Source organism: Cricetulus griseus, chromosome 3 (assembly GCF_003668045.3).
Source record: "Cricetulus griseus strain 17A/GY chromosome 3, alternate assembly CriGri-PICRH-1.0, whole genome shotgun sequence".
NCBI classification, from domain to species: domain Eukaryota; kingdom Metazoa; phylum Chordata; class Mammalia; order Rodentia; family Cricetidae; genus Cricetulus; species Cricetulus griseus.
In genome coordinates this window covers 274,478,642-274,501,467 of record NC_048596.1, presented here as the reverse complement: position 1 = coordinate 274,501,467, position 22,826 = coordinate 274,478,642, and the positions used below count along the sequence as shown (strand labels likewise).

At 54.1% G+C, this 22,826-nt stretch overlaps 1 protein-coding gene and 1 non-coding gene across 6 annotated transcripts; both read left to right on the top strand.

Moving 5' to 3' along the window:
- The first annotated feature begins 702 nt into the window (after positions 1–702).
- Pdlim7 (PDZ and LIM domain 7) lies at positions 703–14,991 on the top strand. 5 transcript variants are annotated; one of them, XM_027409783.2, is made up of 13 exons: positions 704–827; positions 1,772–1,878; positions 5,593–5,744; positions 5,825–5,855; positions 6,757–6,773; positions 7,017–7,153; positions 7,275–7,311; positions 8,245–8,312; positions 8,459–8,696; positions 9,703–9,883; positions 14,131–14,251; positions 14,334–14,449; positions 14,651–14,991. In XM_027409783.2, exons 2-13 carry the CDS (start codon positions 1,783–1,785, stop codon positions 14,735–14,737), a joined length of 1,281 nt encoding a protein of 426 aa, XP_027265584.1. In that variant the 5' UTR covers positions 704–827; positions 1,772–1,782; the 3' UTR covers positions 14,738–14,991. The 5 variants fall into 5 exon arrangements, with proteins under 5 accessions (XP_027265586.1, XP_027265585.1, XP_027265584.1 ...); XM_027409782.2 differs by lacking the exon at positions 6,757–6,773 and adding an exon at positions 6,297–6,415; XM_035442993.1 differs by lacking the exons at positions 6,757–6,773; positions 7,275–7,311.
- Positions 14,992–16,246: 1,255 nt separating this feature from the next.
- Positions 16,247–16,319, top strand: Trnak-cuu. The gene has a single exon. It is a non-coding gene; the product is annotated as a tRNA-Lys (tRNA).
- The last annotated feature ends 6,507 nt before the right edge of the window (positions 16,320–22,826 follow it).

The window sequence follows — 22,826 nt, the reverse complement described above, 5'->3', positions numbered from 1 at the left end:
GGGTGTTCAGGGGATACAGTCCGTCCCAATAGTGGTGCTTGGTGGATGTCGCAGAGCTGTGGACTGCTGGCTCTGTCTGGATGGACTCTTACTGTCAGGCCCCATGTGGGGCTAAGGGCCTCCTCCAACTCCGTTGGCTCTTACTATTTATTTGTTTATCTATTATTTATTTCCTTATGTATTGGTTTCCAGATTATCCTGCAAGCCTAGCTTTGGTTGGTTGGTTGGCTTTGGTTTGGGGGATTGAACCAGGGGTCTCTACCACTGAGCTACATCCCCAGCCCCGGGAAAGCTAACTTGCAACTACCCTGTCTCGCTGCTTCTCCATTCCCTGGAATTCAGAAATTCTGAAATCTCCGGTGGCGCGGACCACGGCCGCTTTGACCTGTACCGTATCCCTGACAGAAGGGTATTATGAGGCTATTCTCCCCTACAAGGGGAGAATGAGGTGAGAGAAGACCTCTACAGCCGGGGTGTTTTAAAAGGCTGCTTTCTCTTCCCCCTCGCCAGTGGGAGGCGCAAGGGGCTTGGGTGAGAGCCCGGAGCGGGGCGCAGGCTGGCGGCGACCAGGCTCGGGAGGGTCATTGCCCGGGTAAATGCGCGACCCTCCGTCCCTGTCCTGGAGACTCAGGGCTTGGGGACGGGGTGGGGCCTCGCACCGACCCCGGGATGTCCACTCGCGTGGCCTGGGGAGGGCGTGGCCTAGGGCTCCGCCCCCTTCCGCGGGCTCAAAAGGCGCGGCGTCCGCGGAGGCGGGGTCAGAGCGCAGCGCGGATCCCAGCAAGGCTCCCGGAGGCCGCCGAGCCGCGGCCCAGCCGGGCACCCAGGTACTGGCGGCCGCGGGGGGTTCCTGGGCTGCACCCCGTGGGGTCCCGTGGCCCGCTGAGGTGCTGCGGGGGGCGTGGCGGCCGTGGCCTGCGCCGGATCCCCTCGGTTGGCTTCGGCCGCAGCCTCCGCCCCCGCCTTCCTGCGGCGGTGCGGCTGATTGGCGCCTGCGCCACCGTGTGCGGTGGGGACGCGACCAAGCGCGGGGCTGGGGCTGGAGACGAGGGGAAACAGAGTCACGTTGGGAAGGGAGCTTCGTGCGTGTGTGCCACCACTTTTACTGGCTTCCAGAAAGAGTCCCCTCCCTGGCCGCGCGTTAGGGACATGACCCCCGCCACTCTCCATGGGGACAGCGCCCCGTTTCTTACCCCCCTTGCAGTGCCCGGGGTCCCACCCTGGCTTCCAGCAGCCTCGACCTGTCCCAAAATGGCTAGGACCCGCTGCAGCGGCCTCCTTCCTCGCCCCTCCCCCTCACGTCCCGAGCCCCTAAAGTGCTCCCTCCACGGGCTCTCCACAGTGTCAGCTTACACGCCTTATATAGTCCGAGCAGGCTCCAGCGGCCTGCTGGGACCCGGGGAAGGAGGGGGAGCTGGCCCCTGACTCACCCTGCCGCCCTCCTGAGATTCCAGGTTAGCTTGGGCGAAGCAGTGCCAATTAGCCCCACAGCCCACCCCCGGGAGAGAAAAGAAGTTAGACTTGATGAGAACTTTGCTCACCCTCCCAGTGGCAGGGGCCAGGGTGGGGAACTGACTTGTCTGTTGCCTGTGAGGTCTGCCAGCCGGGAGCCCCGCCAAACCCAACAAGATACCTGCCTCCCAGTGCCTGTGTGTGCTGAGCGTCTCTCTGTGCCTTCTGGTACCTGGCTAACGCTAGTGACCAGATCTGGACCTGCTGGGCCATCTGCAGTGCTGGGTGCGGCCACTCACTTTCTCTTCTGTCCTCACAGGAGCAGGCACCATGGATTCCTTCAAGGTAGTGCTGGAGGGGCCAGCACCTTGGGGCTTCCGGCTGCAAGGGGGCAAGGACTTCAATGTGCCCCTCTCCATCTCTCGGGTAAGCCTAGACTGGGGAATGCACTCCCCAAGGGTTCTTGGGTGCCCATGTTTCCAGCAAATGGTGGGAAGAAACAGCAAGAGCGAGCAAGCTGCTCAGGGGCCAACAGGACACCAGCATCCAGGTCCAAATGGGCCCTTACTTCAAGGACTCCTGGCTAGGTGGATAGTGGAATGGGGAGCCCCCCCCCCCCAGCTGCCCTGCTTTGACATGGTACTTGATGCTATTCCAAGCCCCCTTGGCCATCTGTGAGTGCCAAGGAGAAGCCTATTTTACAATATGGGAGGTTGATGTCTCCAAGAAGTGCTTTAGCATGAAGAACAGTGTGTGGCACCAGGTGCCAGGCAGGACCTAACTTTAATGTCACTGCTATCCAAGGCATAGCAGTTGTCATCCTGCTTTGCCAAGTGACAGGACTTGGAGGGATGGAGGAGCTCAACCAGCAAGTCCCTGGCAGAGCAAGAATATGAACTGAGGCACAAAATGGCTTGTCCTTCCTGTAAGTTTAAGGGGTCTCTTCCCAGCTGAGTGAGGACTGAGCAGGCTGAGACTCAGGTCCTCAGCCTGCTGGTTCTGGTCAGGCTGTAGTGACCTTTGACCCTAAGCAGAGGTGTAGTGAGGCTAGCCTCCAGGATTCTTGTTCCCATTCTTCAGTCTGCCCTGATGGGGGGTGGGGCTGGGAGCTGACTCCTCCCTGTGGCAGGGGGATTGCCTTATAAGCCCAAGAATGTAGCCCCAGCTGGGATGGCCAACAGTGGCCAGTCAACAGAACCCAAAAGGGTTGGCCTAGGTCTAGGCCCCTTAGCGCCATTGGTGGGCCCTTCACCTGATCATCAGTCATTTTGTGTCAGTGGGACTCAAAGCAAACTTTGTGCCAGAGTGGGTGAGGCCAGGGCGCCAGCTTGGTAGCTCTGACTGGCCTAGGGGGTCAAAAAAGGGGCAGGGACTTCCTGCCCTGATAGCCTCCTGCCTAGAGAGGCCCACCCAGCCACAGAGTAGGCATGCAGCTGTTGGCAGGAAGCCCAAGGCAAGCCCAGCCCGAAGGGGCCTGAGAACTTCCCGACACTGCTCAGCCTGAGAGGGGTGTCAAGGCTGCATCTCTCAGTGGGAGCTGGACATCAGATATCGGACATCGAGGCTAGGGCAGGCATACAGACAAACAGGCTGCGTTCTTCCCAGGACCCTTCCCTGGGGCCCTCTTGGAATCCGCCCCAACCAGCAGGGTGACTAAGGCAGTGGGCCCTCCCCCCATGCACATCCTACATCTCCCTCCTCCCGGGAGTGCTGGCCAGTGTGGTGTAGGGCTTGCTTTCTTCCTGGGTAACGATGGCCTCTTAGATGTTGCCTGTTGGAGGCACTCTGGTCCCTGGGTTCCTTTGTCAGCAGCCTTAACGTGTGGGTGGGGCTACCAGCTGAGCCCTGCCCTGGAATGGGTGGGGTGGTCTTTCCTAAATTGGGCCAGCCTGCTATCCCTCCCCTGACCCCAGAGTAGAGGGAGGAAGGAGGGGCGAGGCCTGGCTGTGGGCCCAGGCCTGGAAAATGAGGTAATGTCTGGGATTTGGGGGTTGGGCAGCTCAGTAGAGCTCCCAGGCTGACTCACCCACATCCATAAAGCTGTCCAGCCCCCTGGCTTTTTACCTCCTTAATCTCACTAGCCACCTTTCCCAAAGGGCCCTGCCCCATGCTGCTGTCCCCACTCTGACCACTGTCTTACCCCCACATCCTTCCTGCCCTCCTCACCCCATAAAAGTAGTTCCTCACTCACTCCTCCACTCCCTTTCTGGGAGCCAGCTGCTCCTCCTCCTAGGACCCCCCCCCCCCCACACACACACCCCTGGGTCTCACCCCACACCTCTCAGGAAGCAGGCTGCCTGTAGAGGAAGGAGTGGCTAAACCAGGTTTCCATCTCCTGACTGACTCACCATGACCATGAGTTAAGTCACTTCCCCTCTAGGGTGTCACTTCCCTGTCCCCCTTGTAAGGGACAGATTGGAGTGGGATGAAGGTGAAAGGAGCATGAAGACCCCAGACTTAGTCAAGGCATGAAGGGGTCTTTTTCAGACAGGGTCTGCATTGAACGGTCAGTCCCCCTGCTCAGCGTGCCTGAGTGTTGGCGTTGCAGGTGTACAGTACCAGGCCTGGCACCCAGAGTCTTTTTGTTTTTAATTTCATAAAATTTTAATTAGTTGGTGGTGGCGCATGCCTTTAATCCCAGTGCTCAGGAGGCAGAGGCAGGTGGATCTCTGTGAGTTTGAGGCCAGCCTGATCTAGAGAGTGAGTTCCAGGACAGCCAGGACTGGTTCACGGGGAACCCTGTCTCAAAAAACCAGAAGACAAAAAAAATTATTTTGAGACAGGATCTCTCTGTGTAGTCTTTTTTTATTTTAGAGACAGGGTTTCTCTGTGGCTTTGGAGCCTATCCTGGCACTCGTTCTGTAGACAAGGCTGGCCTCGAACTCACTGAGATCCGCCTGCCTCTGCCTCCCAAGTGCTGGGACTAAAGGTGTATGCCACCAGCGCCCGGCCTTTCTCTGTGTAGTCCTGGCTGTTCTGGAATTCACTATGTAGACCAGGCTGGCCTCGGCTTCCAGAGTGCTGGGATTAAAGTTGCCGTGTGCCGCCACCACCCAGCTCCCCAGAGTCTTTATGGGGAGTTCCTGCTTGTGTGTGAGAGTATTTATCGACCCCTCACTTGTGCCTGTGTAGCATAGGTGCGCTGCTGTGGAGGGCCACATCCTGGCTGCACCTAGTGCAGACTGGATGACTTGAGTTCACATGTTGGCAATACTGTTTTTTCTGAGTATGAGCAGGGTGGATCCCCAGACTCTCTGCAAGCACATTGGGAGATGCGGTGTCAATACTAGGTGTTCTCTGAGTTGCTATTCTTAGCATCTGTTAGCAGGTAAAGAAAGGGCTCTGACTTAGGTGCTCTCTTCTCTGCTAACCTCCCCTTCAGGCACAAAATAGAGCTGTCAAGTCCAGCTCCATTCTGTCCTAGTGTTTGCAGTCTCTGCATCAGGACTGTCCCTAACATTCTCAGAACCTCCTGGCCTTCCCACTGCACCGCTCACCTGAGGATCCTGCTGCCACCTTTGGCAGCCTGTACCCCACTTTTCCTGCTACCCGTGAAGTGTAAATTAAGCCTGCTCTGTGGTGCCAGGCCCTTTGCCAGATGGTTGAGTGGACCTGTGATTTCAGAGCTGTGGGTGACCGATGTGTCTCCAATCCTTTTGGCTTTGAATTGGGAATTTCTGGTCTGTGTGGCAAATGAGGGTATGTAGTAGGCCTAGTGGGGTAGTGCTCACCAACACTGGCTGATTTCTGGTAAGTGGTGAGCTTTGGTCACCCCCCACCCAAAAAAAAAGTATGTGGCCATGGGAGCAAGAGTACATTTATGAAGGCATTCAGTGAATGGGGAAGGGGGCAGGGCAGTCGCTCAGTTGCTCAGATAGATGGGACACTTGTCAGGACCCTGACAGAAGTAACGCTGATCGACCCTATTAGGCCTTTGTAGCCCAGTCTTAACACAGGAGGGCAATCTGGTGGTGAAGTAGCCTCCAGAGCAGACTGGCAGAGCCCTCAAAGGCTGTGGACGCTAGCCTGAGGTGCACTGTGAGGGAGGGTCATAGAGAAGAATAGACAACCAAGCAGTGGAAAGGTAGATGACACAGCTTGGGTGTGGGCCCATGGGCTTCTGACCACTCCTCTCCACAGCTCACCCCTGGAGGCAAAGCTGCACAGGCTGGCGTGGCTGTAGGAGACTGGGTGCTGAGCATCGATGGTGAGAACGCAGGGAGCCTCACACACATTGAGGCCCAGAACAAGATCCGCGCCTGTGGGGAGCGCCTCAGCCTGGGGCTTAGCAGGTATGGGGCCAACAGGATGAAGGGGTGAAGGCAGTCTCTGGTCTGGCCCACTGCCATCACTGCTTTCTCTTCTTCTCCAGAGCCCAGCCTGTTCAGAGCAAACCACAGAAGGTAGGTTGTACAGGAGATAACTAGGCTGAGAAAGGGAGGGGGCTTAGACTTCAGGGTTGACCTGCCCTCCCCAGGCCCAGCCTTGTTACCCCTAAGAGCAGAGGGCAGATGCCAGAAGGGGCAGTGTCTGAGGAACTGAGAGGGGCTGGGAGCTGCCGCACGGTCTGGGCGCCACACGTGCCTGCCTGTCTGTCTGCCCGCCCGCTTCCTCCCACGAGCCTGTGCTGTGTGTGCCTGCCCATCCTTGGTCTCCCTTGGCCCAGAGTGGGTTGAGTTCACTACTTCCAAATGGGCCCCTTGAAATCATAGTTTCCCCTCACCCTTAGCCTCTGCCCAGATGTGTACGTGGAGCTGGACCTGTCACTGTCCTTGGTGGTGGTGACTCCGCTCCCACCTCAGCCCCCACTCCCACCCACCCTGCCTGGCTCTGTCTCTGCCCAGGCCCTGACCCCTCCCGCCGATCCCCCGAGGTATACTTTTGCACCAAGCGCCTCCCTCAACAAGACGGCCCGGCCCTTTGGGGCACCCCCACCTACTGACAGCACCCCGCAACAGAATGGGTATGTCAGCCCTCGCCCACTCACTCCTGTCTATTGTCCACACCGTCCAGTCCTTCCACAAGCACACACAAGCTGCCCGCTACTGCTCAGTCTGTGCTGTACCCCAGCCCCTTAACCGTGTGGCAGCAATCCCTGGCGGCCGGGTAGGCCTGAGGGTGTAGAGCCCCACCTAAGGCTGTCGCTCTTGCACAGGCTCTGCCACTCTGGGCAGCCTGGGGTTGGGGTGTGACTGGGCCAGCTGAGTTACTGCCACCTTGCCTCCCTCTGCACTTCTCTAATTCCCCATCTTTCTCTCCCGCGTCTGTCACTTTATTTGTCTATCTGTCTTATTTCCTTCACAGGTGCAGACCCCTGACAAGTCAGTGAGCCCCCTCTTCCTGTCACTTTTTCCCTTCCTTTGGGCACTTTGGGTGGTAGCCCCTCCCTACCCTGGCTACTCTCCTCCCGTCTCTCATTTACCTACCTACCCTCCTGCCCAGCAGGGCCCTTTGCCTCACCCCCCACCCTTCCCCTCTCTCGCCTGTCACATCAGATCCTGGTGGGGGGGGCTGCCCCTGGTGTTCACCAGAACCAGGGGTTCTGAGCCACACCCTTCCCACAGACAGTTGTTCAGACAGCTGGTCCCCGATGCCAGCAAGCAGCGGCTGATGGAGGATACCGAAGACTGGCGGCCACGGCCAGGGACAGGCCAGTCCCGCTCCTTCCGCATCCTTGCCCACCTCACGGGCACAGAGTTCAGTAAGTGCTGGCCCAGGTCAGGGCGGACTCTCTTGGCCTTAGCCTAGGCCTGACTTTGCCAGGACTCGAGGCTGGGGTGACCCCTGTTTCTCTTGGTCAATGCCTGCCTCTGTCCTCTCAGTGCAAGACCCGGATGAGGACTACATGAAGAAGTCAAGGTAAAAGCGTGGGCTCCCGCCCTCCCTCTAGCCTCCCACTCTTCTTTCCAGCCGCCACCCCGCTGCTCCTGGCCCTCTCCCGCCAGGGCTCTCTTCTCTCCCTGCCTCCTTCCTTCCCTCCACCCCCTGCCTCCTCCACCTCTCCTTCTTTCACTTCCTCCTCCTCTCTCTCTCTCTGCCCCTCAGGGAAAAGTATGTCCTGGAGCTACAGAGCCCACGCTATACACGCCTCCGGGACTGGCACCACCAGCGCTCTGCCCACGTGCTCAACGTGCAGTCATAGCCTGGCCCTTTCCAGCCTGCTGCCCTCTGCTTTCCTTTCTCTGTTACCCTCCCAGGGCACCCATTGGTGCCTCCAGCTTCTGCCTACCGCTTTCATGCCCCTGGTCTGAACCTCCTACTGGCCTGGTCCTGGCAGCCCGCCTGGCACAGGGCCTGGCTTCGTCTGACACTGCCTTCCCTCTTGGCCCTGTGGTTCTACTGTCTGCCAGGTCTGCACTGCCTTGAGCATGAAAATAAACGTTCTCAGCCTCGCTTTCTTTGCCGCTGTCTTCTGTCTTATTGGGTCTGGTTATGTTTTGGGTACGGGGCGTTAAATGGTTTAGACTTGGTGCGGGTCCTGCAGTCTTCTCGGTGGGAGGACATCCCTAACAAAGATGGCTGTGCCTTAGCTTGGTTCTTTTGTATGAGAGGAGACCCAAAGACTGCCGTAGGAACGGGAGCCCCACCCTGCTTCCATACAGCACACCAGATAGCTCTAACCTACTTAGGGGAGGCACCCCCTCCTACCTGTACCCCAGAGGGACCTGGAATCCATCCCAGCCGCTCTCATGCACTTGAGATTCACTCATGGGCCCAGCACAACTGGAGTTAGGGGGTGGGACCATGCCCAGAGCCTCAGCCAGGCAGGGCCTTGAATGGCTGATCTTACAGCCAGGTGCCCAGGACAGAAGCCCCAGCCCCAGCCCCAGCCTCAACTATACCCCAGGAACCCTGGCCTGGTAAGAAAGTGGACTTGGGTGTGAAGAAGGGTGGGTAGCCGCCATGGTCATAGGGGTGGTGGGCCTTTGTAGGCTACCCTGGGCTCTACCCTCTGCACTTTGGGCTCCCTGAGTGCCCCTCTGGATCTACTTTCCTTGGCTGTCAGGCCCCACCACCACCCCCAGCCCCACCAGTCGCCCACCCTGGGCCGTGGACCCTGCGTTTGCTGAGCGCTATGCCCCAGACAAAACCAGCACAGTGCTGACCCGGCATAGCCAGCCTGCCACACCCACGCCTCTGCAGAACCGAACCTCCATAGTGCAGGCTGCAGCTGGAGGGGGCACAGGAGGGGGCAGCAACAATGGCAAGACTCCCGTGTGCTACCAGTGCCACAAGATCATTCGGTGAGCGCTCCCTTCTAACCCTGGTCTTTCCTGCCCTGCAGCCTGGCCTTGGCCCCGATGTATCTATCTGCCCTACCTCAGTTGCTACTCTGAGGAAATTAAGGATCTGGTAGAAGCAGGGGAAGGATCTAGCCTGGAACCTTAGATCTTTTAAAATTTATTTTACTTCCCGAATATAGGTGTTTAGCCTGTGTGTGTATCTGTGCACCAATCGCATGCCTGGTGCGCACGGAACCTTTGGGAAAGGGTGCTGCATTTCCCTGGTGCTGGATGGAGTTGTAGTTGGCTGTGAGCCTTCATGTGGGTGCTGGGACTCAACCCTGGGTCCTGTGGAAGAGCAGTAAGTGCTCTTCACTGCCATCTCAGCAGCCCCCATTCTCAGATGCTTAATCCTACACTTCCTACCATACGCTCCCCAGCCTATTGCAGTGAGGTGCCAGCGGCACCCTGAAGCTGCGTCTCACTTTGCAGCTCTCGGGCTGCTGCTTCCCCAGCATGCATGGTCTCTGCTAAACCACACCTCTCAGGGCCAGTAGGCCACAGTTACCTCCCTCTATACACTGCTCCCTGGAACCCAGCCAAGTCACACAGCCCCTCACAGCCAGATTCTAGAACCTTCCTAGTTGGCCCTGGTGGGCTGCTCTAGTCTCCCATCAACCCTTAGGCAGAGGATTTGTAAAAAGCATCCCCTCCTGACATCCCTGTTTATCCAGGGCTCACAGGCCCCTGCTCAGGCCAAATGGAACAGGGAAGCAGGACAGGGTTTTCACCAGGGTCAGTTGGGGTTTCACCCTCACACTGGGCAGTAGTCCCCCAGGAGTGTCTTGGTAGTCTTAAACTGTCAATTCCCTCCCAAACCAGGGCACCAAAACTGCCGCAGTTATCAGGAGAGTATATAAGGGTTCCCTTTCCATTTGCTCCCTCTTGCTGTAGGATCTTGGAGAAACCACTCCTGTCTTCCTCCTGGGGTGCATACCTCATTTGCATACATTCCTTCTCCCTGCAGGGGCCGTTACCTGGTCGCACTGGGCCATGCATATCACCCTGAAGAATTTGTGTGCAGCCAGTGTGGGAAGGTCCTGGAAGAGGGTGGCTTCTTTGAGGAGAAGGGGGCAATTTTTTGCCCCTCCTGCTATGACGTGCGCTATGCACCCAGCTGTGCCAAATGCAAGAAGAAGATCACTGGAGTGAGTGGGGCTGGCAGGAGGGCAGGTGGGCGGGAGGCTTGAATTCAGCTCAGAGTATGGTCCCAGTAATGGAGGCCTGCATACAGCTCAGAGTATGGGCCCAGTGATGGAGGCCTGCATACAGCTCAGAGTATGGGCCCAGTGATGGAGGGCCTGTGTAACATGTACAGGCCCTGGTTCCATTCCCTGCACAGTCTCGTTAGCATGGTGGCGTTTGTTTCTAATCCCAGAGCTTGGAAAGCAGAAGCAAGAGCATTCTAATAGGCCATTCCGGGTTACACAGTGAGACTCTGTGTGAAGAAAACAAAATGGCATTACTTATACCAGCCAGGATACTCTTTGTCTGAGACAGGGTTTCTCTGTGTAGTCCTGGCTGTCCTAGAACTTGCTCTGTAGACCAGGCTGGCCTTAAACTCAGATCTGCCTGCCTCTGCCTCCCAAGTGCTGGCATTAAAGGTGTGTGCCACCACCACCCAGCTAGCCAGTATACTCTTAAAAGACTAAAATTTTTTTTAGTGTATTTATTTTATGTGTATTGAGTGTTTTGCACCAGTCACACCTAGTGCTGTCAGAGGTCAGAAAGATGGTGTCTTCTGGACTTGGAATTACAGACCTACCATGTGAGTGCTGTAAACCAAACCAGGTCCTCTAGAAAAGCAACAAGTGCTCTTAACCACTGAGCTACCTCTCCAACCTAAAAGATCAAATTCCATTGGGGGGAGGGAGGAAAGCTGGTTGGTGGTGGCCTTTAATCCCAGCACTTGGGAGACAGAGGCAGGTGGATCTCTGTGAGTTTGAGACCAGCCTGGTCTACAAGAGCGAGTGCCAGGATAGCCTCCAAAGCCACAGGGAAACCCTGTCTCAAAAAAAAAAAAAAAAAAAAAAAAAAAAAAAAAAAAAAAAAGCACATAGAAATAGAAAATTGTCACACTGTTGTTTAGGGAATAATGACAAGAACAAGTAGTAGCATCTAGCCAGGTGGTAATGGCATACACCTTTAATCCCAGTACTCGGGAGGCAGAGGCAAGCGGATCTCTGAGTTCAAGACCAGTCTGGTCTACAGAGAGAGTTCCAGGGCAGCCAGGGCTACACAGAGAAGCCCTGTCTTGAAAAACCAAAAAAAAAAAAAAAAAAAAGAAAAGAAAAATTCGCGTCTGTCCGTTCAAGCCCAGGTATTTTCCAAGTATTGTTGATTAAAGCCGCAGGTGCTGGACCTAAGGGCCCTGAGGGCCGCTTGTGCTTTAGCTCTCCAGTCTAGGTTGCAGCTGCTGGTAGAAGTGAAGGGGGTGTAAAAGCCGTGACCGACCAGCTCAGTGTCTACTGCTCCTAATGTACAGAGCTGAGACTGGGCGATAACTAGACAATAAAATACTCCAGGGTGGCAAGGGCAGAAATTCATATGAAAACATTTGATGCAAACCCTGTTTGTCCCTCAAAGGCTAAACACGAGAGCATAATCCAACCAGGTTTTCTCTGCACAAACCTGGCTGCCATCAGAACTGGGCTTGAGGCTTCATTGGTGTGCGTAGCAAGAGTTCAGACCTAGTAGGCAGGTCTAGCCCACTCCCAGGTGCTCTCACGGGGGAGAGGGACTTGCGAGTGACACAGGCTCAAAGCAGGAGCTGACACCTTGCATGGCCGTCGTCAGATGACTTCACCATTACCAGGGCAGGGACTCTTAGCGGACACCTGTCACGAGGCATAAACTGAGGACTCTGCTCTTAAGTCCAGTCACGTACAGTGTTCGGAGCCCCCTCTCATTCATGCTTCAGCCCTCCAGGCTCCCCGTCTTGTCAGTGAGCTCTGGTCCTTTACCACAGCACCTTCCAGACTCCTGGCACCCTTTTACCAATACCCTTCTTTCTCAGCTGAGGGCTAACTGTCACTTCCTCGAGAACCTCCTCATCCTCCTCTTTCAAAAAACACAATTTTTTAATTGTGTAGGCAATTTCGAATGAGGGCAAGTGTCCATGGAAGCCAAATGAGTGTGTCGTATCCCCTGGAACTACAGTTATAGGTTGCCTAAAATGGGTGCTGGAAAGCAAACTTGGGGGGTCCCCTTCAAGAGGCCACATCCATCTCTTCAGTCCTAGGAATACCTTTCTTATTCATTCATTCATTCATTCAGTTAAGACAGGGTTTCTTTGTAATGCTGGCCATCCTTGAACTCTCTCTGTAGACCAGGCTGGCCTCAAACTCAGAGATCCACCTGCCTCTGCCTCTGCCTCCTGAGTGCTGGGATTAAAAGGTGTATGCCATCACTGCCCAGCCCCCAACTCTGCTCTCCCATCAGGCCTTCCTCTCCAGCTACCTTGCTGTGCCATGTCTTTTGTCCCATCTTGCTTCCCTGAGCCACGATGAGGGTTGTTTGATTTAGGTGCTGTGCCCCATTGTAGAAGGTGGTCAGTAAACATTGAACAAGTGGATGGAAGTGGCCTTAAGAGGAAGACAAGCACAAGTGGGAATTCCCCCAGAGAAGGCTGAGGCAGAGGAGTAACTTGTGTGGCAGATAGCACTTAAGACAGAGGAGGAGTCTGGAGCTGAAAGCAGGTCAGATAAGCTTCAGAAAGCTCTGGCGGTGGGGCGGGGGAGTGGAACTGGCTTATCCTGGGGGATTGGGGTGCTAGGCAGAGAGATTGCTAGTCAGTATAGTTTTGATACAGTACAGATGTAGGGTCATCCCAGAGCTTTTATTTCTGAGTCAGCGTCTTTTATAAATTTGGGTTAGGTTTAGTTCAGTGGTAGAGTACTTGCCTAGCACCTAGAGGTCCTTGATTTTTGTCTGGGGCACCAAGAAAAACAGAAGGTTTCAAGTCATTCTCAGTGATCAAGTCAGAACCAGCGTTTAAATCAGTCCAAGTAATCCCCAAGGGACACAGGCTCCACTTGGGTCCATTGAATACCCCATCCGGCCCTTACAAGAACCTGGGGTCCGTGGCTGCAAACGTGGGGCTCTTTTCTAAACAGTTCAACAAGACTGGGTTCAGGCACTCAGTTCCTAAGATAAAGAGCCAGGACTACAAGAGGATAGAGCTGTTGCCAGGTACATAGCCTCTGGCCACGGTGCACTTAATAGTCCCAGGAATGACCAGTCTGACCCCGGGGAGAGCTCATCCACTGGGGCCGATTCTCTAAGCACCCACAGTGGGTTAGGCACTGTTGGAATAGATCCACTCATACCTTCCATGTAAACATGGAAGAGGCAGTAAACAGCTGGTGGAACAAACATTATCTGGGAGTGTGTTTGTGAAGTGATGGTTCCAGGACAGTAGAGGGAGAGGCGCTGCCGGTGTGGGTGGTACAGGAGAGGTGGCATGGCACATTCGCTGGCGTCAGAGTGGGCCCTGTGGAGAGAGTGACGGTTACACAGAAACTTAAAGTCAGAGGTGGGGAGGTGTGAGGAAGAGAGGACCTGTCTGGGCAGGATAGCTGGGATGTAGCCCCAGCACGGTGTGCTTGGTGTGTCAGCGACAGGTAAGATGTTAGTATAGCAGAATTGATGTGTGAGTGAGTGAGTGAGTGAGTGTGTGTGTGTGGGGGGGGAACAGACAGGCCTGTGTGCTGGATCCTGCACGGGACTTGGCAGGATTTTGTTTTTGCTTTTGTTTTTCGAGACAGGGTTTCTCTGTACTGTTTTGGAACCTGTCCTGGAACTCTCTGTAGACCAGGCTGACCTCGAACTCACAGAGATCCACCTGCTTTTGCATCCCAAGTGCTGGGATTAAAGGCGTCCACCATCAACGCCCAGCTAGGACTTAGCTTTTTAAAACACAGGTCTTAATAAATTGAGCAGGCTGTTTGAATGCTGTATCCAGCAGGCCTCTTAACTTTAACCGTGCTGGGCATGTCTTGAAGGTGGAACACTTCAGTGCTCACTAATGAGAGTCATGAGAGAAAGGGGGATTTTGAGTTGGACAGGGTGGCGCACTCCTGAAAACCCAGCCCTCAGAAGATGGCGACAGAGAGCATTAGGAGTTCAAGCCAGCAGGGTTACATGAGACTACAAAAAAGAGAAAGAAGGTGGATTTTTGGGATTTGGCCTGAACAGATGGAGAGGTTGACTGGGAGGAACAGGCTTGGCATAGAAAGTCTGGGAACTGTTTGAGACACAGAGTTGAGAGTTGCCAATGGCGATCCGGAAGCTGTGTATGTGTAAATGTGTGTACAGAGTAGGAGGGCCCCGCCCGCCGCCCGCATTGTGCTCTGGCGGATGGGCCGAACCTGACAGTGACTCTGGCCTCCTCCAGGAGATCATGCATGCTCTGAAGATGACCTGGCATGTGCACTGCTTCACCTGTGCTGCCTGCAAAACGCCTATCCGCAACAGAGCCTTTTACATGGAAGAAGGGGCCCCCTACTGCGAGCGAGGTACCTGGTGGCCTAGAGAAGGCAAGGAGGGGCTGGATGGGGGGACAGGTGTGAATACCCTCTTTTCTGTCCCCATTACCAGACTATGAGAAGATGTTTGGCACAAAATGTCGAGGCTGTGACTTCAAGATTGATGCTGGAGACCGCTTCTTGGAAGCTTTGGGCTTCAGCTGGCATGACACATGCTTTGTCTGTGCGGTAAGATCCCGCCCCCGCCCCCCCGCCCCCGCCCCCGCCCCGCCTCCGCCCCCACCCCGCCCCCACCCGAGTGTGTGTGCGCGCGCGCCACCTGTTCCTCAACACCGATGCCCCTCTCCTACCTGAGGGATGTAGGAGAGGTTACGAAACGGCCTCCCCACTCCCCGCAGCCTCATGTGACTGGACCTTCATTGTCCCTAGATATGTCAAATCAACTTGGAAGGAAAGACCTTCTACTCCAAGAAGGACAAGCCCCTTTGCAAGAGCCATGCCTTCTCCCACGTATGAGTGCCTTCCTCATACTATTGCCACCCCACCCTGCCTGAAGGGTGACAAATCAAGAGTGATCGCCCTCGACATTTCGGGTAGGGCTGGTAGTAGTTGTCCCAGCCCCAACTCCTAGCTGGGTCCTGGGGCTCCCTGAACCCTGTTTCACTGTCTTCACAATCCCCTTGCCTACACGTCACCACCGCCACTCACTGGTGCTGGCCATACTCGGCCCTGTTCATTCCAGTGCCACAATAAACCTGTATCTAGCTGTGTGCTGTGTGCCTCTCTGTGTGTATCTTGATGCAGATGGAAGGTGGTGGGGGTTAGGACAGTTCTTGGAGCCAGTTGGTGGTCACACACAACCTTTAATCCCAGCACTGGGGAGGCGGAGGCAGAGGCAGTCAGATCTCTGTGAATTTGAGGCCAGCCTCGTCTTCAGAGTGAGTTCCAGGACAGGCTCCAAAGTTACAGAGAAACTGTGTCTTGAAAAACAAACAAAAAAACAGTTGAAGACAGCTCTTGGAGCTGAGCCTCTTAGTAACCCTCATTGAGATATGGAGAGTGTGTGATCACTGGGAAGAACACTGTGGACCCCATGTGCTGGGCCCAGTGCCACAGTTGTGAGGGAGTGGGGGCGGGGTGCAGGTGTGAGACATGGATGACAGTGACTGCTGGACAGGGGAGTCAGAGTGCCAGGTCCCCCCCCCATGGGGACCTGAGATGTCTGAGGACAGAGTAGACACAGAGGTTCCTGGGAAGGCAGTGATGGAAGCCGGACCCAGTGACAAGCCCCAGGGACCCCTGGACAGTGTTGCTAGGTATCTAGTGTGTGGCAGAGGCTGCCCTCTCATCATGTAAACTTCACCTGCCTTGCCAGGTACCTGCAATTCTTTTCTTTCTTTTTTAAAATCATTTATTTTATGTACACTGGTATCTTGCCTGCATGTATGTCTGTGTGAGGGTGTCAGATCCCCTGGAACTGGAGTTAACAGACAGCTGTGAGGTGCCATGTGGGTGCTGGGAATTGAACCCTGGTCCTCTGGAAGAGCAGCCAGTGCCCTTTTTCTAATTTAAATTCTTTAATTACTACTCATATTTACATATCCATCTCCCCATTCCCTCGCCCTCCAGCCCTCCAGCCCTCCCATCCTCCCATGTTCCCAGCAGCCAGTGCTCTTAACCACTGAACCATCTCTCTAGCCTGCAGTCCTTCCTTCCCTCCCTCCCACCCTCTTTCTTTCTTTCCTGCCTTTCTCTCTCTCTCTCTCTCTCTCTCTCTCTCTCTCTCTCTCTCTCTTTCTTTCCAATTTTTCAAGGCAGGGTTTCTCTATTTAGCCCTGGCTGTCCTGGAACTCAGTAACTGCCTGCATCTGCCTCCCAAGTGCTGGAATTAAAGGTGTGTGCCACCCATGTGTAGCTGGGCGGTGGTGGCGCATGCCTTTAGTCCCAGCACTCGGGAGGCAGAGGCAAGTGAATCTCTGTGAGTTCGAGACCAGCCTGGTCTACAAGAGCTAGTTCCAGGACAGAGCCTGGCTAGCTCAGTCGGTAGAGCATGGGACTCTTAATCCCAGGGTCGTGGGTTCGAGCCCCACATTGGGCGCCAACTCTTATGATTACCGCGTGCGCCCAGAGATGAACTGTAGTCCGTGATGGTAAGATTTCTTTATTCAAGAAAGCACCAGGGCAAAACGCAGGCCAGAGCGAGGTCACAGGAACCCAGCTGCGCGGCCAGAGAGAAGGGGCTAGGATCTCCACGTGCAGCCCTTAAGAACCTTCCCTTACGTCACCCCAGCTTTCCTTCACCCCGCCCATAAGGGCGAGTCCCAGGTCCACCTGGCACCTGTCCCAGGACTATTGGGCGGGGCTGGGGTGTCTCCCTACACCCGTGCCTATTTCTTTAGGAGTTATTTTTATGTCTGAGTGTTTGCCTATAAGCATATATGTGTACCACTTGCATACCTGGTGACCTGGAAACTAAAAGAGGTCATTAGATTCGATTCTCTGGAACCGGAGTTATAGATGATTGTTAGCTACCATGGAGTGCTAGGACCAAACCTCGGTCCTCTGCATGACTGCTGAGCCTTCTTTCGGCTTGATGTAGTTGCTTGTTTGTTTGGGTTTTGAGACAGGGTCTCTCTGTACAGTCCTGGCTGGCCTAGAGTTTGCTATGTAGACCAGACTGGTTTCTAACTCACAAAGATCCACCTGCCTCTGCCTCTGGAGTACTGAGATCAAAGGCTTGTGCCACCATGCCCAGCCTTGTTTGTTTTTTGAAACTTGTTGCTATTCTGTATCCCAGGCCGGCCTAGAACTCATTGTTACCTGGCCAACTTCAAATTTAAGTTGGTTCTCATGTCTTAGCCTTGCCAATACAGGTTGCAGTATGAGGAATCTATCACACCCTGGGATTCTTGGTTACCTTTTCTTTTTTTTTTTAATTTTGTTTTTGTTTTTGTTTGAAACAAAGTTTAATGTGTCCTAAGCTGGCCATGAACTCACTATGTAACCCAGGGAAAACCGTCAACTTCAAATTACCCTGTCTGTAGAGTTCTGGGATAACACCTAGTTTTATGGGATGCTGAGAATTGAACCCAGGATGTGTATGGGTTCATGTGTATGGGTGTACATGCCTGGTGCCTGTGGAGCCCAGAAGAGAGCATTGAATTCTCTAGAACTGGGCTTACACATGATTGTGAGCTTGCCGGGGCGTTGGTGGTGCACGCAAAGGCAGAGGCAGGCGGATCTCTGTGAGTTCGAGGCCAGCCTTGTCTCCAGAGCGAGTGCCAGGATAGGCTCCAAAGCTACACAGAGAAACCCTGTCGCGAAAAAAACCACATGATTGTGAGCCACCATTTGGGTGCTGGGAATTTCTGGAAGAGCAGCTGGTGCTCCTAACCACTGAGCCATTATTCCTGCTGTATTTGTTTTGGTGGATTTCATTAGAGGCACATCAATCCCAGGGGTTCCTACTTCCCATGATGCCCTCTGCCATCCTAGAGGGGCTGTCATCTCGTCTCAAGCCTGAACAGGTGAGGAACTGAAAAGGGTGCAGGTCAGAGCAGCCTAGTGGACTCATGGCCAGGTGTTCTTTGGAGGTCCCTGTCTTCATTCACGCTGATCCCCTTTATGGGAAAAAAAGTCTCAGAGGGCTGCTCTTGGCTATCCTGCAGAGCCCAGAACATCTGGTATATAGGAAGAGTAAATGTTTGTTTAATGGATGAAGTGTTACGGATGTTTAGGAGATAGTTCTAGGAAGCAGCTGAAGATTCAAGCCTAGATTCACCGTAGCTTCAACTCAGGAGTGAACTTGGGCCAGAGACAGGGCACTCAGTATAAATGCTTGTAATTAACGCCTGGGGAGAGCTGAGGCACAGGCCCCAGCAGGTAACATCAGGAGTAGAGCAGGTAGGATGTGTCTGTCTTTCAACGCAGACACACTGGGCATATTAAACACAGCATCTTTCAGTTCACAGAGAAATGTACTCTCATGCTTCTCTTGAACTGTGAAGCCCTCTCAGTCCATCCTCAGTTTCCATGGATACCAAAGAGCAGGAACACAGGGTGGGTGGCAGTTGCTACCAGACGCCCTTCTGGGGGTAGCCACCCCTTGTCCTGAACACAGGACTGCCATGTCCTCCAGGCAGTGAAGCCAGATTTGCCAGATTAGCAACAATGTGTGCAGGTTCACGTGTTTTGTGTGAGAGCTGGTTTTTAGTATTAGCAGCTGCATCTTATTTTTTTAATCCTGTTTTAAAAATAATAAATGCTGGACAAAGCCAGTGCGAGGATAGCTAGGGACTCAGTGCAGAAAACTGACAAGGGACCCAGAACAACAGAGCTGGGCACAGAAAGCAGAGGGAGCCGCCAGGGACAGCATGACAGCCTGCAGGGCACTCCTGCAGGACCTCCACACAGGCCAAGAGCATTTCCAGAAGTTGCCAACAATGTCAACCAGGCAGATAAGGCCAAGGAGTCCCCATGGTATTTCAAAACAAGGTGACATTTGCCAGATCAGTTTAGCAAAAGAGCTGGGCCACTGCCAGGATTAAAGAGGAACAGGTGTATGTGTGGAGAGCGTGCAGACAGCTCTTAAGAGCCGGGGGAGGGGGGGGCACAATGGACGACAGGAGGACAAGAGGCCCTGTCAGCTAAGCACTAGATATGGGTAGGGAGCAGGGAGATGGCTGCAGGAGTGTGAAGACAGAAAGCTAGAGGGCTCGAGGGGTATGAGGAAAAGCACCAAGGGCTGCAGCTGAGGAAATCTGGAGTAGGGAGAGCTTCCACATACTAGTCTGCATCCCAGGCACTGTAGAGCAAGTGTTTGGGACCTAGCTCCTCCGTCACCTGCTAAGAGTGATGGTTCAAGCCAGGCATGGTGGGTGACACAGGTCTGTAATCCCAGCACTCTGGGAAGCCGAGGTAGGAGGAGGGTGGGAATTCAATGGCAGACTGCTACAGAAAGAGCTGGGCAGGCCAGAGCTGCACTTAAGATCCTCTTTAAAAACTAAGAAACCTGGCTCAGAGAGGCAAAGGTGACACATCCAGAGCCACCCATTGGGAATGACCAGAAATTGCTATTCTGTGGACTAGAGGTGCAGGGGCTTCCCACTGAGCCCCAGGACCTCTCCCCACCCTTTCACAGCCTACCCCCACTCCCCACTCCCACCCCCAATCCAGGGCTGCTAAGATCACCCTGTTCTCAAGCTGAAGTGTAAGGCTGTGCAGCTGGAAATGAATGTCTTTATGCCAGGCAGGAGAGGCCATTAGCTCCCTTGGAGAGAGTGCAGTGTCCCCAGCCAACAGGGCAGAGTCCATAGTAGGGGTCCGCGTGGGCAGCAGGTGAGGGAGGGGTTTTTTCCTTCTTTGAGCAACTCGAACTCATTTGCAGTCAGCAGGGAGGGTGGCAGAGGGCGAGGGACTGTTCTCCAGAACGGATGCTTCTGTCTTCAGGGCTCAGCCCCACATGGCCTGGGTACACACAGAAGGCACATACCCGCCTCTCCAAGCCCTGCTACAGGAAAGGAATGGAGGCAGGCGTTGGTAAAGGGCCTGTTGCCTGCCCACCCAGGGAGCAGTACACAGAGATCCACAGCCACCCGTGAGAATACTGGAAGGGGCCCCTTCTCAGTGCAAGGAGAGGCTCAGTCTAGATTCCAGGGCCATCCTAATGGGAATAGATGCTTTTCCAGCTCAGAGCCAGGAGAGAACTTGGGAGGAGCAAGAGCCTTTTGCTCAGCCAGTAGGTCAACTCAGGTTTCAGCCACATCCCTGGCCACCAACAAAGATGACCAGCACTTAAGGGACCATGTAGATGAGGAAGGATTATTGCTGAAATTCAAACTCATTTAAGGGAAAAAAAAAAAAAGATAATTTTCCAGAACCAGTTGGTGGCTTCAGCGGTGGCTGGTGCCAGATACAGGTGATGGTGGCTTACTCTTTTTCTCTTGGCTTTGCCTCCTCATGGGCATACCCTGTAAAGGCCCTCAGAAACACCATTGAACTGACATGGGCCACAGGTCCGGTCCACAAGGCCGGGATTACTGGGTGCTGGGAAGATCAGAGGAAAAGCAGGAACAGTGAGGAGACTGGAGCACGGATGTGGAGCACTGCCGCCCCTCCATAGCCGTGCCTGTGCTCCCTGACTGCATCCCAGACCTCTCAGCCTAGCTTCTGGAACTGCTGACCAAATTGTTGGGTGTTTAGTCCATGATCAAGGAAATTCCTGTGCTGGGGTGTGTGTGTTTTGTGTCTGCGTGTTTGTGCTATGCTGAAATAACATGGACTTTGCCACCCAGCTGTGTACCTCTAGGCAAGACATTGCCCCTGCAGCAAACACATGGAGAGCACCTACTTGTGTATGTTTGCTCTTCAAGCACTTCCTAGATACTTCTGAAAAAAATCAACTAACTACCACACCAGACATCCCTCTGATCCTAGCTACATGAGAGGCCGAGGCTGGAGGACCACAAATTCAAAGCTTGCCTGGCTACAGGGCGAGTTGCAGGCCAGTTTGGGAATTTTGTTTTTTTAATGGTTTTTCGAGACAGGGTTTCTCTGTGTAGCTTTGGAGCCTATCCTGGCACTCGCTCTGGAGACCAGGCTGGCCTCGAACTCACAGAGATCCACCTGCCTCTGCCTCCCTAGTGCTGGGATTAAAGGCGTGCGCCACCAACGCCCGGCCAGTTTGGGCAACTTAGTGAGACCTTGTCTTGAAATAAAAAGGGTCCTAATGATACAGCTCAGATCAGATTACTTGTAGGCAAATCTGTGGGGCATTTTCTTGATTAATAATTGATGTGGAGGACCCCGCCCACTGAAGGGGTGCCATCCTTTGGGAGGTGGTCCTGGTTTGATTAAGAAAGCAAGGGTCAGGAAGAGCAATGTGGTAAGCAGCCTCCAGGTCTCTGCTCTGACTTGCCCTGGTGATGGACTATAACCCAAGAGAGGAAATAACCCTCTCCTCCCCAAGTTGTTTTGGGTCGTGGCGTGTATCACAACAACAGAAAGCAAACTACAGCAGCTCCAGTGCTGGGGGAGCTGGGTAAGCACACTGAAGCCAGGCACGCTGGTGATCTCTGATGAGATGGGAACTTGAGACACAGACTCTGTCTCAAAACAAAGCAAAACAAACCACACACAGGCGCTCCAAATCTGCCTAAGGTCACACCAATGGCAGGGCACAGTTGGGTGAGGACACTGGTGTTGTGAGTAGGGCTAATGTGCTTGGCCCAGTGCCAGGGCGGATGCCTAGGAGGGGGCACTTTTGAAGGTGCGCTAGGTAGGATCTCAAGGGGAGGGGGAGGCCGGGGAAGGCTCTGCCAGCTGATGCTGAAAAGTTTCAGCCTGCATGCTCCTGCAGGGTTGAAACCTCTGGGGTGGGGGTGGGGGGGCTGGAAGAGGGGGGCTGCCAGGAGGAAGAGAAAGGAGTTCCCATGTTCTAAGTTGCCATCTAAGTTGCCTTTGTTCTCCTAACAGGGTCTCAAAAGGAAACCCAAAAGGGGGAAGTGTTTCAGCCAGAGGCACACAGCAGGGAGCAGGTTTCTGAATCTGAATCCTGTCTCTTCTCATCTTTTCCATTCTAGGGACCCAAAAGCCACGGGACCAGCCTCCCAGTGTGTGTGGGGAGCTCTGGGGGTGGGAGAAACCGACATGTCAACGATTTGAAGGGTGATCAATGCCAGGGGTGGCAGACAGGAAGCCTGGTGGGAGGACCTCCAAGGAGCCACCTACCAAGACTGGGTGTGGTTTTCAGGGGCAATGAAGCAGCTGCAAGGAGGCAGGGTCTCTGAGAAGTGGTCATCCTCTCACAGATACAGTCAAGGGAACAGCTACAATAGAGTGACTGAATTTGGTAATTTAAAATGATGACCTTGGCCGCAAAAACACCAAGAGACTTGATGGCTAGGGCATAAGGAGGAAACACCATGCTTATAAGCAGTGGAACACTCCATCCCTTGAAAAGAAAAGGCATGTAGGGCTGTGGGATTTATGCACTACTGAAGTGTATAGGGATCTAACACTGGCTCAGCTGTATCTCCAGTGCTGAAACTGTTTCATCTCTGGGTGTGTGTTTGTTTTTGAGACAGGGTCTCTCTGTGTAGTCTGGCTGTCCTAGAGCTTAGTCAGGCTTGTCTCAAACACACAGAGATCAGCCTGCCTCTGCCTCTCAAGTGCCAGGATTAAAGGTGTGTGCCACCGTTCCTGGCTACTGGTTTTTTTGTTTTTGAAACAGGGACTCTTGTAGCCCTTGAGCTCCCTGTGTAAGAGAGAATTATCTTCCTGCCACCGGCCCTCTCCTAATGCTGAGATTAGAGTCACAGTCATGCCTACCAGGCCTGAGATGGGGAGCCAAGTATAGTGGCTCATGCCTGTCACCCCAGCATTCTTACATGGAGTTTGAGGCCAGCTTGGATTACAGGGTAAACGCTGTCTCAAGTAACAAAAAGTAAACGAGGGTATAGTGGGAGGGCACAGCTGGCCAGGACAGCCAGTTGCCCTGAGTCACATCCTTGGAACCATGGTGGAAGAAGAGAATTTACTCCTGAAAGATGTCTTCTAATCTCCACAGGAAGGCTGTGGCCATGTGTGTGCCTGTACTCACACAAAT